The sequence below is a fragment of the Balaenoptera ricei genome, chromosome X, assembly GCF_028023285.1.
Source record: "Balaenoptera ricei isolate mBalRic1 chromosome X, mBalRic1.hap2, whole genome shotgun sequence".
Taxonomy (NCBI): domain Eukaryota; kingdom Metazoa; phylum Chordata; class Mammalia; order Artiodactyla; family Balaenopteridae; genus Balaenoptera; species Balaenoptera ricei.
In genome coordinates this window covers 74,562,805-74,580,996 of record NC_082660.1, presented here as the reverse complement: position 1 = coordinate 74,580,996, position 18,192 = coordinate 74,562,805, and the positions used below count along the sequence as shown (strand labels likewise).

Genomic DNA, 18,192 nt, shown 5'->3' with positions numbered 1-18,192 from the left:
CAGGCGGGTTCTTAACCACTGCGCCACCAGGGAAGTCTGAGAAGGATTCTTAAATAGTTTAGTTCCATCTATATACTTCTTTTATTTTCTTGTTTGCCTAGATTTGTCTGTTTACTGGCTTTTATATAAGAAAATTTAAATAAATTCAACATTGAAAAAAAAAGATCAAATGGTAAATTATTATTTTATTCTAGGTTCTGTTTACAGAGGAAGATGTGAAATTCTACCTCGCAGAACTGGCCCTTGCTTTGGATCATCTGCACCGATTAGGAATTGTATATAGAGACCTGAAGCCAGAAAAGTAAAGCTATATTCTCTTTATGTATCCCTGTTACCAGTATTTCTATAACTACTTTTTTCTCCATTAAGTCTTTTAAAGATTATATGAAAATATGCGTGAATTATACAGTTATATGAAACTTACTTTAAAAAGTAATCTTCATAAGATACCAATTGATTTTAAATTAGTCATTTCAAAGTTTTCCAGTATATCAAATAGATATTGACCTCTTTTATGATGATTTTTATGTAAATGTTTTATGTAAAAATATTTTATCCCACGTTGTTGAATGTGAATTTTGATTTACAGCATTTTGCTTGATGAAATAGGACATATCAAGTTAACAGGTATGCAAATTTTCTCATTCTACCCTAAGCCTGTTTTATATTTTTTGTTATTTTAATATATATATTTGTCTAAGCCTGTTTTTTTCCTCTTTCTTGTTTTAATTTGCATTTTGTTTATTTCTTTGGTGAACTAAAATTCATTTAAAGGGTGAATAAGATAACTCTCAATATGCTCTAATTGTAATACCAAAAAATTATACGGTAGAGTCACTGTCCTCATTAAGAAATGACATTTGGTTTTCTAGGTAAAATCACATCATTTTTGTTTCAGTCTAGGCTGAAAGATTTATCATAAGTAGTTATCACATTTGAAATATAGTGAATTATAAACTTCTGAACCAAGTGTTTCATAAGAGGTTCATTTTATTCTTTCTTTTGTAAAAACACATTTTATTTTACTTTATTTTGAATGTTGAGTGTTTACTGTATGTGAAACACTGCTAATTTTCACAGGACTCTTAGGCATAAAGTATCCTTATTATACCATTAAAAAAACCCCTTTAATTTTCAAATAATTATAGACTCACAATAAGTTGCAAAAATAGTACCAAGAGGTCCTGTGTACCGTCACCCGGCTTCCCCCAATGGTGACATTTTACAAAATTACAGTGCATTATCAAGCCCAGGAAATTGATAGGTACAGTTACAACTAACTTGACTATATACTTTACTTGGATTTCACCAGTTTTTGCACGTATTCATTTTTTTGTTTGTCTTTGTGTATATTTCCATGACATTTTATTCACACATGTAGAGTCAAATACCATCACCACAATCAATAAGCCAAACTGATCTGCAACCACAAAAGAACTCTCCTGTGCTGCCCATTTATAGTCATACCCTTCCCACCTTCCCTAAATCCTGGAAGCCACTTATCTGTTCTATATCTCTAAGTTTGTTATTTTAAGTTTGTTATTTTGTTTCTATTTTAAATAGAACTGTACAGTAGTCACACACCTGGACAGTTATCCTAGAGAAATAAATACTTACATGCACACAAAAAACCTAAACATGAATTTTCATAGCAGCTCTGTTTGTAATAGCCCAAGGCTGGAAATGTCCCAAATGTCCTTCAGAGAGTGAATGGATAAACAAACTGTGATACATCTATGCAATGGAATACTACCCAGCGATAAAAAGGAAATAACTCTTGATATATGCAGCAACTTGGATGGACTCAAGGGCATTGTGCTGAGTGAGCCAATCTCAAAAGGTTACTTATGTTTTAAATAGATAGTAAATTCTGTATTTAATTATCAGAATGTTAAAACAGAGATAAAATGAAGATGTGGTCTTTACAGAGAATTTTGGACCAGTACACTTTAAAGGTAAGTTGCTTTAAATTCCTAAGTATACTACTTCAATGTAAAAATAAAGTATGAAGTTGTTAACTTGAAAGCTCAAGTAAATGTGACAAAGTTCAAGTAAAGCTTAGTAAATCTTTTTTTGATTCATAGCCTGATTCTCTTTCTAATATATGAAAGAAGCAAAGCAGATTTAAAGAGATTCAAAGAGGACAAGGAAGAGAAATATGAAGAGAGAACAGCAGAGTTTTGAAATTTTATATAATACATAATTTTTTTTTGAAAGGATGCATGAAAGTGTTTTTTTTTTTTATAGCTACTTTATTTATTTATTTTTGGCTGTGTTGGGTCCTTGGTTCGTGTAAAGGCTTTCTCCAGTTGCGGCAAGCGGGGGCCACTCTTCATCGCGGTGCAGGGACCGCTCTTCATCGTGGTGCGCGGGCCTTTCACTATCGCGGCCCCTCCTGTTGCGGGGCACAGGCTCCAGAGGCGCAGGCTCAGTAGTTGTGGCTCACGGGCCCAGCTGCTCCGTGGCATGTGGGATCTTCCCAGACCAGGGCTCGAATCCGTGTCCCCCGCACTAGCAGGCAGACTCTCAACCACTGCGCCACCAGGGAAGCCCTATATAATACATAATTTTTATTTTACAACAATCAATCTTTAGTTGCAAAGCTAATTAGAATTTAATTATTTTCATTTTTCTTAATAAGTTATGCCTGTTTTGTCATGGGTGAAGAAGGAAGGTGGGGAAAGAGTAGAATAAATTCTACCTATATCTCTCTTCTACATTAAGGTTAATTGAGTGAATAATGATGCCAATTTGTTTTATATTTAGTCTTATAATATGAATTCTGCTTTTACACCTTTTGGACTTAAACTGGCCGAGGAGTAAAGAGTAATTAGAATCAATGTTAATTTATAAGCAAGGGACACAAGGCATGTGACAGGAAGAAACTGTGATTTGTATATATTTTTAAACAATTTAATCTATTTTTCTTTAAAGTGACACCAATATTTCTTTAAAGAAAGTACATAATGATAAATATTAGATAATTTACAGTTTCATGACTATAACAGAATTCAAAGTCTTGTAATGAATAATAAATTTATGGATTTAACCTCACAACATTCCAGTAAGGTTGGTTAAAGTGTGACCATTCATAGCAAGTGTTTTAAGACATTTCATTTTTTTTCATTCTTTCCTTTAATTTCTTTTTCTTTTTATTCTTCCTTTCTTTTTCTTTCTTTTCTTTTTCTTCCTTTCTTGCTTTCTTACCTGCTGTGCCTTTTTCCTCCTTCCTTCCCTTCCTTTTTTCCCTCCTTCTCTTCCTATCTCCTTCCTTCCATTTTGAATACTATCATCGAGTACTATTTGCTCGATGAACTACGGTTATTCATTTGGTTTATTTGGTGAACTATGTTATTCATTTCTATCACAGCCTGTGGAATTTGTAGAGGAAGCACAGGTCACGTTGGCATCTTCTTAGAAGCAGACAGAAAGGTTCCACAGCTGTCTCTTCCTGAGTTCAGTTTTCCTTGTTCAGGTTTGCATGCTTTGGCCAGTATGGTAAATGTGCTGAGTCACGTGTAGTACTTTCAGTGAGCCCTTCGCGTTCTCATTTTAGGCAAAGGATCTAATTTCTCTGAGACATCAACTCGATTAACAACACAGTCGTGTAAATGAAAAGGCAGGAGGGGCCAGAACTGGAAATCTAGTGTGAGGAGAGGGTGCTATGGATGTGGAGGGTCAGGGCATGTGGACAGGGATGGGTGTAAGAGTATCACAAACCTGGGTGGGAAAGGGAATCTGGAGTCGCCAGAATCACTTCTGAGGGACATAATTCAGAAGTAGTTTTTATAAAGAGAGGGAAGATAAAATATACAGTGTCAGAAATTAAATCACACGGTACTTGAGCTGAATATTTAACAAAAAATATATACATAAGAAAATAGTTTTAAGTAATTTTTATGGCTATCTGAAAATTAGTCACTGAAATTACTTTTACATATAGTAGGTACTCATAAAAGTGTTGTGTTTTGGACATGCTTTTAAAATTTAAAGTCTCTAAAAGAGTCATTTAAGGAAACAAAGGTATAGCTCACCCCCCCTCCCCCACCAAAAACCCTTTATATAGCTGATTTCTACATTTTCTTTTCAAATTAGTGGTTTGGAAAAACCACTGATTAACATATGTCTTATTTAATCTTGTAGCTAACTCTTATTATTGTAAAAATTTTTGTCAGTTGATTGCTGAGCAAATTCTAGTGTTAAATGTCAGTTCTGTCAGAAATAGTACAGCAAAGGACCTTTATGGAGTGGTGTAAATCTCTGAAAGGTAACAGAGGATAAGAAAATTACCTTCCCTTCTTCCTTCTCTGTGGAATGGCCAAAGAAGCCAGTGTTCTTCTCTACAAGGTATGTTGTTATATTCAGCTGAACTGACCTCAGAGACTACGTTTCATTAAATTTAATTTTGAAATGGAATTGCAGAGTTTAAAAGCCTTAAAATGTGGAGAAAGAGCATAGTACATTGAAAAGATTTTTTTTAAATTATGCTGAAAATCATAATGCATTCAGTTATTATACAAGAATAAGTAATTTTTAAATGAAAATACGGAGTGTGGTTAGAAAATCAGTTTCAAGGGGCCCTAAAATTAAGTATTAATATTGTATTTTATTTTAAAAGAGAAATATAGGGCTTATAAATTTTTCATTTATAGAATTAAGGTATAATTTACATAGAGTAAAACTCATTGTTCAGATTCTCGTGATAATGGAACTAATTTGTATCTTGACTGCATCATTGCCATTATTGTGGTTGTGATGTTGTAATATAGCTTTGTAAGATATTACCTTGGGGGAGACTGGCTAAAGGGTAAACGGGATCTCTGTAGTATTTCACATAATTGCGTGTGAGTCTACAGTTGCCTCAAAATACAAAAGTTTATTTTTTTAAGTTACTTTTTTGTGTATAGTTCTGCGAACTTTGACAAATGCATACAGTCAGCATCAAGATATAAAACAGTTCCCTCACCCCCCAGAATTTCCCCATTATAAGTCAGTTCTCCCTTTACCCCTTGACAACCACCAATCTGCTTTCTGGCCCTATGGTTTTGCCTTTTCCACAAAATAATATAAATAGGAAGACAGTATATAGTGTTTTGAATCTGGCTTTATTTATTTAGTATAGTGCATTTGAGATTCATCTATATTGTTGTGTGTATCAGTAATTTCTTTTTTTTATTGCTGAGTAGTATTCCATTTTATGATGGTACCATGGTTTGTTTATCCAGTCCCCAATTAAGGGGCATTTGGGTTGTTTCCTGTTTTTGACAGTGACAAATAAAGCCACTAGAAATATTTTTGTACAGGTTTTATGTGAACATAAATTTTTATTTCACATCAGTAAATACCAAAGTGGTGGGATTGTTTGATCATATGGGAAGTGTATGTTTAACTTAATGAGAAACCTCCAAACTGTTTTCCAAAGTGCTTGTACCATTTTGCATACCCATCAGCGATGTATGAGAGTTCCAGTTGCTCTGCATCCGTGCCATTACTTGGTATTGTTAGTATTTTTTATTTTAGCTCTAGTAAAAGGCATAGAGTAGTATCTCATTGTGATTTTATTTTGCATTTCCCTAACAAATTATGACATTGAGCATCTTTTCATGTATTTCTTTGGAGAAGTGTCTGTTCAGGTTTTTTGTCCATTAAAAAAATTGGATTGTTTGTTTTCTTATTACTGAATTTGAGTTCTTAAAAATATACTCTGAATACAAGTCCTTTATCTGATATGTGATTTTCAAACATTTTCTCCCAGTCTGTAGCTTCTTTTTAATTTTCTGAACAGTATATTTTGAAGAGCACTTTTTGACTTTGATAAATTCCAGTTATCAACTTTTTTCTTTTTCTTTTTTTAAATGAGTTGGGAAGTGCTCCCTCCTCCTCTGTTTTCTTTTCTTTTTTTTTAAATATTTATTTATTTATTTATTTATTTATGGCTGTGTTGGGTCTTCGTTTCTGTGCGAGGGCTTTCTCTAGTTGTGGCAAGTGGGGGCCACTCTTCATCGCGGTGCGCGGACCTCTCACTATCGCGGCCTCTCTTGTTGTGAAGCGCAAGCTCCAGATGCTCAGGCTCAGTAATTGTGGCTCACAGGCCTAGTTGCTCCGCGCCATGTGGGATCTTCCCAGACCAGGGCTCAAACCCGTGTCCCCTGCATTGGCAGGCAGGTTCTCAACCACTGTACCAGCAGGGAAGCCCCAACTTTTTTCTTTTATGGATTATACTTTTTAAAAAATATATATTTATTTTATTTATTTATTTTTGGCTGCATTGGGTCTTTGTTTCTGCACGTGGGCTTTCTCTAGTTGTGGCAAGCGGGGGCTACTCTTCGTTGCGGTGCGTGGGCTTCCATTGCAATGGCTTCTCTTGTTGCAGAGCACGGGCTCTAGGTGCACGGGCTTCAGTAGTTGTAGCATGCAGGCTTCAGTAGTTGTGGCTCACGGGCTCTAGAGCACAGGCTCAGTAGTTGTGGCACACAGGCTTAGTTGCTCCGCGGCATGTGGGATCTTACCGGCCCAGGGCTTGAACCCATGTCCCCTGCATTGGCAGGCGGATTCTTAACCACTGCACCACCAGGGAAGCCCTGGATTATACTTTTGATGTTGTATCTAAGAAATTTTGAATTAATGTTTGTTTATGAGGTATGGTATGGGGACGGATTTTTGTATATCAATATTCTATTATTCTGGCACCATTTGTTGGAAAGACTGACCTTTTCTCCATGGAATTGCTTTTACATCTTTGTCAGAAATCAGTTGGCTGTATATAGCCAGTTCTGTTATAATGCAACACATATGATCTTAAAAATCACTGTACTACTGCATAATTGCGTAGTAAAAAATATGACTTATGGAGAAAATGGAGTTAGGGGTTTAACACTAAAATATATAACCAGTGACACATTAAAGAAAGATAGGAAGCTGTTAAAAATGATGGCATTGTTTTATATTTTCTAACTGATTAAGAATAGATAAATACTACAATAAATATGATACCTTACCTTGAAAAAATCCTGAAATTTGCTTGTATAATCGGCATCAGAAAGTTTGCAGTTTGTAAGTTATTGTGAAGTAGTGGGAGGTAAATTATCTGGAATTGGGAGTTCTAATACTACGGGTGAACAGAAGTGGCTTATAACACACATGATGTGCTGAAATAGCTGGTAGATATTTGAGGTGTGTGCATGTATGTATTTCTGCTTGGCTCAGTTCAACTAGGTGCAGTTTTCTAGTGTTTCACCTATTATTTCTTGCGGGCAAAATTGCACATAAACCAAGCTGAAATTTGAAATTCATGTTATATTCGCCAAGCAAACTCTAGTGTTAAATGTCAGTTTTGTCAGAAATAGTACAGCAAAGGACGTTTGTGAAGTGGTATAAATCTCTGAAAGGTAACAGTAAGGTATCAATCGCATTGGAACAAATTTGCAGTTTTAAAACAAGCATAGCAGAGCCGACTGTATATGTCAGTCTATTCTTGGACGCTGTTTTGTTGCATTCATATATGTATGTGTGTGTGTAGCCTTTCTCCAGTACAACACTGTCTTGATTACTATAGCTTTATAGTAAGTATTGAAGTCAGGTAGTGTGAGTCCTTGAATTTTCCTTTTTTATTCAAAATTGTTTTGGCTATTCTATTTCCTTTGTCTTTTTATATAAATTTTAAATTCAGCTTGTTGATTTTTACAGAAGAAATCTTGCTGGGATTTTTATTAATGTTTCATTGACTCTGTAGATCACTTTTGGGAGAATTGACATCTTTAACAACATTGAATCTTCCAAATCATGACCAGTATCTCTCTCCATTTACTTAGATCTACTCTGATTCCTTTCATTGATGTTTATAGTTTTCAGCATGCAAGTCTTGTATATACATACTTTGTATATTTTTACCTGTGGATTTCATGAGGGTTTTTTGGTGGTGTTATAAATAGTACTTTTAAAATTTCACCTTTCAATTTTTTATTGCTAGTATATAGAAATAAGATTGATTTTTATATATCAGTACCTTTAGCTCTTTGAAGACCATAAACGAAATGGAAGTTCACCAAAGCCAAAGCAAAATTTGCCTTTCTAATATTTTAAAAAGTGCAAATTACTATCTTTTTTTGTCTTAGTCTGTTTTAAAAATTAGGTCACTATGACAGTGTTGATTTAATTGTTGTCCTTTCAAAATTGTTGAATCATATTCCTGTATAGACATGAAAACATGTATTTTGAGGATGAGGTTTAACTGAGCAATTTTAAATGCTCCAAAAGAGTATTATAAAATACAGGTTGCTTTCTATTACTGGTCTCTTAATGGTAAGGAGCTTTCTTAATGGTAATCGTAGGCCATCATGAGTAGGTTTAATTCATAGTTTAGTTTCTTTTGGTATTTTCTATTTTCTGAAGATCTTCAGATATGTTTTTGTGTAATATTGTTATTATAGATTTTGGACTCAGCAAGGAATCAGTAGATCAGGAGAAGAAGGCCTACTCATTTTGTGGTACAGTGGAGTATATGGCTCCTGAAGTAGTAAATAGAAGAGGTCATTCCCAGAGTGCTGATTGGTGGTCATATGGTGTACTTATGGTAAGTAGTTTTTTTTTTAAATTATGCCAATATACAATTAGTATTGTTTCGAATTTTAATCTGAGTGTTGGAATGTGTTAGGTGAGAATAGGGTTCTCAAGTTCATGACTGTTAAAAAACTTGATTGGCTAGCTGTTATACAATAAAAATTAGGGTTTTGGTGTTCTGATTTCTTTTAGTTGCTAGATTAAAAGGTAAATGGCAGCATTCTTTTATAAATTATTCAAATTTAAAACTTAGATAAAGGCCTACCAGATTTTAGATTTCAGAATACTGTGTTTAGTAGTTGCATGGTATTTTAACTAGGTATCACAGAATTTAGCACCTTATGGTATATTATCTTATTGTCACATTTTTTCAAGCATGTCCCTAGAAAGATTGTAAACCTCTTAAGGAGAGCAATCCTGTCTTCTACTACTTATAATCTCCCACAGTATCTAGCATAATGAGCATATGGACTGACTGATTTGGTATAAGATTAAGCATAGAATTTGTAGTATTAAGTAGGGTGATAAATGAATAGCTATTGAATCAGACACAATTTGCTTTAGAAGCCTGATAATCCATTTTTGCCTATTTATCACTGAATTACCGTATGATGCATCAATATATTAAGTGGCTGTTATGAGCCTGGCATTTGGTAAGGGCAGTGGGGTGGGAACAGACTAGAAGTACAATATTTGGCATTTTCCATGACCTAAGAAAGCATGCTATCTGGTTGGGGAAACAAATGGAATAGCTAAATAAACTGCCTGGAAATACCTCAGGAGTTCAGGCAAGAATTCATATAAGTTGATGTAAGAAAAGTGGAGGAGATAGAACTTAAATTAAGCCCTGAAGGATGGATAAAATTCAAATAGCTGTGTGTCAAGAAGAATAGTATTGTGATAGTATTAGGAAAGACCTGGAGAACCAGTTTGACTAGAGTAGTAGTGGAGAATGAGGGTGAAGGTGGAGGAAATGAGGCTATAAGCCTATAAGGATTTGCACACAATACTCTGGGCGGTAGGAAACTTTTGTAGGTTCTTGAACACGATGGTAAGTAGAGAAAAAATGTACTTTAGGAAAATTAGCCTTGGTAGCATTATATAAATGGATTGCAAATGGAGGAAACTAAAAGTAGGGAGACCAAGAAGTTCTCCTTAGAAGACAGTTGTTAAGATTATAGAATGAAAAAAAGGAAATCTTAAAGACATTTCAAGGGAAGAAGTGGACGACCTTAGTAACAGATTAAATGCCACAGATGAAACAGAGGGAAAGGGTCAAAGATAGAGATACCTCTAAAACTTCAGGGGATCAAAAGAAAAGTAGTTCAATAGAAAAGAGATAGCTGGGAAGGACAGCTGATTTTGAAAGTGGGGAAAGAATTTATTTTTAACACATTGCATAGGTTACTGTGGGTTAGTGTTTAACCCCTTGATAGTAATGAATTAGGAGAGGGCAGTGGAGAGAGCGTCAGAATCATCTGAAGACCTTAAAAAACAACAACAACAACAAAAAACTACCCTGCCAGCCAGTATATCGTTTATTTGAGGGGCAGGTGTGATTCCAATGTACTATCCTTCTCTTTTTCTTTTTGTTGTTGCCTTTCCACCTCTTACTCCTCCAATCTCCAGGAGAGAACCATTACTTTAGGTTTGGGGGCAGGGGACTGGAGCTTGAGAGAGATGATCCCCGTACACCATACTTCCCTTCGTCTTCATTACCTTTCTGTGACTCCTACCCCTATCTCTTCAGGCTCCAGTTGAGAACCATTACTTTAGATGTGGAAGGGAAAACTGGGGATTGAGAGAGATTGAAACTGGAATCAATTTGAGAGTCATCAGTCATCAGGAGAGAGTTGAATGGATAAGCTAACTAAGGCTGTAAGTTCAAATAAATGAACAGAGGACTGAGGCCAAAGCCATTATTGAATCTAAGCTTAAGATTTAAATATTAGCTTGGGGATTAACCAAGATGGCGGAGTAGAAGGACGTGCTCTCACTCCCTCTTGCGAGAGCACCAGAATCACAGCTGGCTGCTGGACAGTCATCGAAAGGAAGACACTGGACTTCACCAAGGAGGATACCCCACGTCCAAGGACAGAGGAGAAGCCACAGTGAGACGGTAGGAGGGGAGCAATCAGAGTAAAATCAAATCCCATAACTGCTGGGTGGGTGACTCACAGACTGGCGAACACTTATACCACAGAAGTCCACCCACTGGAGTGAAGCTTCTGAGCCCCACGTCAGGCTTCCCAAGCTGGGGGTCCGGCAACGGGAGGAGGAATTCCTAGAGAATCAGACTTTGAAGCCTAGTGGGAATTGATTGCAGGACTTCGACAGGACAGGGGGAAACAGAGACCCCACTCTTGGAGGGCACACACAAAGTAGTGTGTGCATCGGGACCCAGGGGAAGGAGCAGTGACCCTGGGGGAGACTGAACCAGACCTACCTGCTGGTGTTGGGGGGTCTCCTGCAGAGGTGGGGGGTGGCTCTGTTTCACCGTGGGGACAAGGACACTGGCAGCGGAGGTTCTGGGAAGTGCTCCCTGGCGTGAGCCCTCCCAGAGTCTGCCATTAACCCCACCAAAGAGCCCAGGTAGGCTCCAGTGTTGGGTTGCCTCAGGCAAAACAACCAACAGGGAGGGAACCCAACCCCACCCATCAACAGTCAAGTGGATTAAAGTTTTAGGGAGCTCTGACTGCCACAGCAACAATCAGCTCTACCCACCACCAGAGCCTCCCATCAAGCCTCTTAGATAGCCTCAACCACCAGAGGGCAGATAGCAGAAGCAAGAAAAACTACAATCCTGCAGCCTGTGGACCAAAAACCACAGTTACAAAAAGATAGACAAGATGAAAAGCCAGAGGGCTATATACCGGATGAAGGAACAAGAAAAACCCCCAGAAAAACAACTAAATGAAGTGGAGATAGGCAACCTTCCAGAAAAAGAATTTAGAATAATGATAGTGAAGATGATCCAGGACCTCGGAATAAGAATGGAGGCAAAGATTGAGAAGATGCAAGAAATGATTAACAAAGACCTAGAAGAATTAAAGAACAAACAAACAGAGATGACCAATACAATAACTGATATGAAAACTACACTAGAAGGAATCAATAGCAGAATTACTGAGGCAGAAGAACGGATAAGTGACCTGGAAGACAGAATGGTGGAATTCACTGCTGCGGAACAGACTAAAGACAAAACAATGAAAAGAAATGAAGACAGCTTAAGAGACCTCTGGGACAACATTAAACGCAACAACATTCGCATTATAGGGGTCCCAGAAGGAGAAGAGAGAGAGAAAGGACCAGAGAAAATATTTGAAGAGATTATAGTCGAAAACTTCCCTAACATGGGAAAGGAAATAGCCACCCAAGTCCAGGAAGCACAGAGAGTCCCATACAGGATAAACCCAAGGAGAAACACGCCGAGACACATAGTAATCAAAGTGGCAAAAATTAAAGACAAAGAAAAATTATTGAAAGCAGCAAGGGAAAAACGACAAATAACATACAAGGGAACTCCCATAAGGTTAACAGCTGATTTCTCAGCAGAAACTGTGCAAGCCAGAAGGGAGTGGCATGATATACTTAAAGTGATGAAAGGGAAGAACCTACAACCAAGATTACTCTACCCGGCAAGGATCTCATTTAGATTTGATGGAGAAATCAAAAGCTTTACAGACAAGCAAAAGCTACGAGAATTCAGCACCACCAAACCAGCTCTACAAAAAATGCTGAAGGAACTTCTCTAAGTGGGAAACACAAGAGAAGAAAAGGACCTACAAAAAGAAAGCCAAAACAATTGAGAAAATGGTCATAGGAACATACATATCGATAATTACCTTCAACGTGAATGGATTAAATGCTCCAGCCAAAAGACACAGGCTTGCTGAATGGATACAAAAATAAGACCCATATATATGCTGTCTACAAGAGACCCACTTTAGACCTAGGGACACATACAGACTGAAAGTGAGGGGATGGAAAAAGATAGTCCATGCAAATGGAAATCAAAGGAAAGCTGGAGTAGCTATACTCATATCAGATAAAATAGACTTTAAAATAAAGAATGTTACAAGACACAAGGAAGGACACTACATAATGATCAAGGGATCAATCCAAGAAGAAGATATAACAATTATAAATATATATGCAACCAACATAGGAGCACCTCAATACATGAGGCAACTGCTAACAGCTATAAAAGAGGAAATTTACAGTAACACAATAATAGTGGGGGACTTTAACACCTCACTTACACCAATGGACAGATCATCCAAAATGAAAATAAATAAGGAAACAGAAGTTTTAAATGACACAATAGACGAGATAGATTTAATTGATATCTATAGGCCATTCCATCCAAAAACAGCAGATTACACGTTCTTCTCAAGTGCGCACGGAACATTCTCCAAGATACATCACATCTTGGGTCACAAATCAAGCCTCAGTAAATTTAAAAAAATTGAAATCATATCAAGCACATATGGTCATATCTGACCACAACGCCATGAGATTAGAAATCAATTACAGGGAAAAAATCCTAACAAACACAAACATATGGAGGCTAAACAATACGTTACTAAATAACCAAGAGATCACTGAAGAAATCAAAGAGGAAATCAAAAAATACCTAGAGACAGATGACAATGAAAACACGATGACCCAAAACCTATGGGATGCAGCAAAAGCAGTTCTAAGAGGGAAGTTTATAGCTATACAAGCCTACCTAAAGAAACAAGAAAAATCTCAAGTAAACAATCTAACCTTACACCTAAAGAAACTAGAGAATGAAGAACAAACAAAACCCAAAGTTAGCAGAAGGAAAGAAATCATAAAGATCAGAGTGGAAATAAGTGAAATAGAAACAAAGCAAACAATAGCAAAGATCAATAAAACTAAAAGCTGGCTCTTTGAGAAGATAAACAAAATTGATAAGCCATTAGTCAGACTCATCAAGAAAAAGAGGGAGAGGACTCAAATCAATAAAATCAGAAATGAAAAAGGAGAAGTTACAACAGACACTGCAGAAATACAAAGCATCCTAGGAGACTACTACAAGCAACTTTATGCCAATGAAATGGACAACCTGGAAGAAATGGACAAATTCTTAGAAAGGTATAACCATCCAAGACTGAACCAGGAAGAAACAGAAAATATGAACAGACCAATCACAATTAATGAAATTGAAAGTGTGATTAAAAATCTTCCAACAAACAAAAATCCAGGACCAGACGGCTTCACAGGTGAATTCTATCAAACATTTAGAGAAGAGCTAACACCTATCCTTCTCAAACTCTTCCAGAAAATTGCAGAGGAAGGAACACTCCCAAACTCATTCTATGAGGCCACCATCACCCTGATACCAAAACCAGACAAAGACACTACAAAAAAAGAAAATTACAGACCAATATCACTGATGAATATAGATGCAAAAATCCTCAACAAAATACTAGCAAACAGAATCCAACAACACATTAAAAGGATCATACACCACGATCAAGTGGGATTTATCCCAGGGATGCAAGGATTCTCCAATATACGCAAATCAATCAATGTGATACACCATATTAACAAATTGAGGAAGAAAAACCATATGATCATCTCAATAGATGCAGAAAAAGCTTTTGACAAAGTTCAACACCCATTTATGATAAAAACTCTCCAGAAAGTGGGCACAGAGTGAACCTACCTCAACATAATAAAGGCCATATATGACAAACCCACAGCAAACATCATTCTCAATGGTGAAAAACTGAAAGCATTTCCTCTAAGATCAGCAAAGAGACAAGGATGTCCACTCTCACCACTATTATTCAACATAGTTCTGGAAGTCCTAGCCACGGCAATCAGAGAAGAAAAAGAAATAAAAGGAACACAAATTCAAAAAGAAGAAGTAAAACTGTCACTGTTTGCAGATGACATCATACTATACATAGAGAATCCTAAAACTGCCACCAGAAAACTGCTAGAGCTAATTAATGAATATGGTAAAGTTGCAGGATACAAAATTAATGCACAGAAATCTCTTGTATTCCTATACACTAATGATGAAAAATCTGAAAGAGAAATTAAGAAAACACTCCCATTTACCATTGCAACAAAAAGAATAAAATACCTAGGAATAAACCTACCTAGGGAGACAAAAGACCTGTATGCAGAAAACTATAAGACACTGATGAAAGAAATTAAAGATGATACCAACAGATGGAGAGATATACCATGTTCTTGGATTGGAAGAATCAACATTGTGAAAATGAGTATACTACCCAAAGCAATCTACAGATTCAATGCAATCCCTATTAAATTACCAATGGCATTTTTTACAGAACTACAACAAATCATCTTAAAATTTGTATGGAGACACAAAAGACCCCGAACAGCCAAAGCAGTCTTGAGGGGAAAAAACGGAGCTGGAGGAATCAGACTCCCTGACTTCAGACTATACTATAAAGCTACAGTAATCAAGGCAATATGGTACTGGCACAAAAACAGAAACATAGATCAATGGATCAAGACAGAAAGCCCAGAGATTAACCCACGCACCTATGGTCAACTAATCTATGACAAAGGAGGCAAAGATATACAATGGAGAAAAGACAGTCTCTTCAATAAGTGGTGCTGGGAAAACTGGACAGCTACATGTAAAAGAATGAAATTAGAATACTCCCTAACACCATACACAAAAATAAACTCAAAATGGATTAGAGACCTAAATGTAAGACTGGACACTATAAAACTCTTAGAGGAAAACATAAGAAGAACACTCTTTGACATAAATCACAGCAAGATCTTTTTTGATCGACCTCCTAGAGTAATGGAAATAAAAACAAAAATAAACAAATGGGACCTAATGAAACTTCAAAGCTTTTGCACAGCAAAGGAAACCATGAACAAGACAAAAAGACAACCCTCAGAATGGGAGAAAATATTTGCAAACGAATCAACGGACAAAGGATTAATCTCCAAAATATATAAACAGCTCATTCAGCTCAATATTAAAGAAACAAACACCCCAATCCAATAATGGGCAGAAGACCTAAATAGACATTTATCCAAAGAAGACATACAGACGGCCACGAAGCACATGAAAAGCTGCTCAACATCACTAATTATTAGAGAAATGCAAATCAAAACTACAATGAGGTATCACCTCACACCAGTTAGAATGGGCATCATCAGAAAATCTACAAACAACAAATGCTGGAGAGGGTGATGGAGAAAAGGGAACCCTCTTGCACTGTTGGTGGGAATGTAAATTGATACAGCCACTATGGAGAACAATATGGAGGTTCCTTAAAAAACTAAAAATAAAATTACCATATGACCGAGAAATCCACTACTGGGCATATACCCAGAGAAAACCGTAATTCAAAAAGACACATGCACCCGAATGTTCATTGCAGCACTATTTACAATAGCCAGGCCATGGAAGCAACCTAAATGCCCATCAACAGACGAATGGATAAAGAAGTCTTGGTACATATACACAGTGGAATATTACTCAGCCATAACAAGGAACGAAATTGAGTCATTTGTTGAGACGTGGATGGATCTAGAGACTGTCATACAGAGTGAAGTAAGTCAGAAAGAGAAAAACAAATATCGTATATTAACGCATGTATGTGGAACCTAGAAAAATGGTACAGATGAGCCGGTTTGCAGGGCAGAAGTTGAGACACAGATGTAGAGAACGGACATATGGACACATAGGGGGGAAAACTGTGGTGAGGTGGGGATGGTGGTGTGCTGAATTGGGCGGTTGGGATTGACATGTATACCCTGATGTGTATAAAATTGATGCCTAATAAGAACCTGCAGTATAAAAAAACAAACAAACAAACAAAAAAGAAATATTTAAATATTAGGGATATAAAAACATTTCTCTCTAGTGAGCTATAATGGTCTTCATTTTCAGATCTACTTTTTCTTTTAAATATGATTATTTAATGTTCTAGTTATCCGCATTTCTATTAACTCTCTTAGGGAAAATGTTTTCATTATGCTGTGTACAACTGTCTCAAATTAAAATACATATATCAGTGTGTGGTGTGTGTATCTGTTTGTATAGCTTCTTGTTTGGTTCCTTTTTTTTTTTTTAAAGAGAGCAAAGGGAATGAGAATGATTATCTTTCCTGAGCATGTATGAATTTGAAATGGCTCAGTACTTATTTTTGCTTTTCTTTCATTGTTAAATGTTTGCTTTGAAAGCTTATCTTTGTTTTAAAAGAAAATGCCTTGTGTCTATTTCCACATTGCTTTGGTTTGGGGAATTTAGGATTGAAAAAATGGTTGGTTACATTTGCTACAAATCACCTCTCATTTGGCCTATGTACTGTGGGGTACCAGAGGTGTATTCCCTTAAGCAACCTAGTTTTCTGGTCCTGTTTTGACCTACTATCATGTAGATCCTGCATGATTTGATGATCATGTATTACAAGTCTCATTCTTATTTCTGATGAATTTCATTGTAAATTCTAAGTTGTACTAAGTTGACTCGTGGTATTTTTTGTTTGTTTTAGTTTGAAATGCTTACTGGTACTCTGCCATTTCAAGGTAAAGACAGAAATGAGACCATGAATATGATATTAAAGTAAGTGTAAACATTTTTTTCTTTTGGGAAAAATTCCTTGCTTTCAGTTTTGAGAAACTTGTTATGGTTTTCATTTGACACAAAAGAACATTTTTCACATTGTCTCATTCCCTTCCACCATATAGGGGACATTATTTGCCATTGTGAAAGCGTTCTTTAAAATTCTTTTTGGGATTTATCAATTTAGAAGTATGGCTAGATTTAAATGAAATTTTCTGAAATCCTCTTTTCCAGAGCAAAACTTGGAATGCCTCAGTTTCTTAGTGCTGAAGCACAAAGTCTTCTAAGGATGTTATTCAAAAGGAATCCAGCAAATAGATTGGGTATTGTTTATTTTCTTAGCTTTTATAACAATATACTACATGCTTTGGGAGGATAATTATAACTTTATGTTTTCTGGCCTAAGTTCATTTACTGCTGCTATGTGTTTATACGTAGAATTCTACGTTTTATGTATGCAGATTCCAGTAAACTCTGTTATATCCATCATTAAAAAATGGAGTGGTCTAGTTATTCAGAACTTATGTTTAATATATATCATTATATCATATGAATGTCTCTTTTGACATAATTCACAGAATTCTCCCTTCTATAGGTAATCCTTTTAGATATTTGAAGATAATTATTTTGTCCCTTCCAATATTCTTCAGGATAAATGTTATGTTTCCATAACTGCTCATTATTTGGCTACTTTCTAGTAGCCTTTCCCTGGATCCAAATGTGATCCTATTACCCTGTTTATGTCCATGTGTTAAAATTTCGATGTCACTTTATTCATTGCATTTTTAATTTGGCCTATAGATATGAGATCATAAATTGAATTATGAAGAAAATGAAAATTGCTTTAATTTTAATGTTATGTTAGATATGATTTTTATTTGATTCAGAAGGCATTTCAGTATTTCATGATACCCTATGTGCTTCAGCATGAACATCAGCTATTTTTTTATTATATTAAATTCAGAGGACCAATTAATAAAGCATCAGATAAGAAATCGTAAACTTTTCACTTCAGGGAATCTATGAAATGTGTGTAC

The 18,192-nt window shown here is 36.1% G+C and overlaps 1 protein-coding gene across 16 annotated transcripts in view; it reads left to right on the top strand.

Moving 5' to 3' along the window:
- RPS6KA6 (ribosomal protein S6 kinase A6) overlaps window positions 1-18,192 on the top strand; it is a 202,331-nt gene that overhangs the window by 134,396 nt on the left and 49,743 nt on the right. For all 16 annotated transcript variants that reach the window (XM_059910283.1, XM_059910281.1, XM_059910282.1 and 13 more), the window contains 5 exons: window positions 195-301; window positions 590-627; window positions 8,430-8,572; window positions 17,085-17,155; window positions 17,390-17,478. In XM_059910283.1, the coding sequence (XP_059766266.1) occupies window positions 195-301; window positions 590-627; window positions 8,430-8,572; window positions 17,085-17,155; window positions 17,390-17,478 (448 nt within the window). The remainder of the gene's footprint in view (window positions 1-194; window positions 302-589; window positions 628-8,429; window positions 8,573-17,084; window positions 17,156-17,389; window positions 17,479-18,192) is intronic.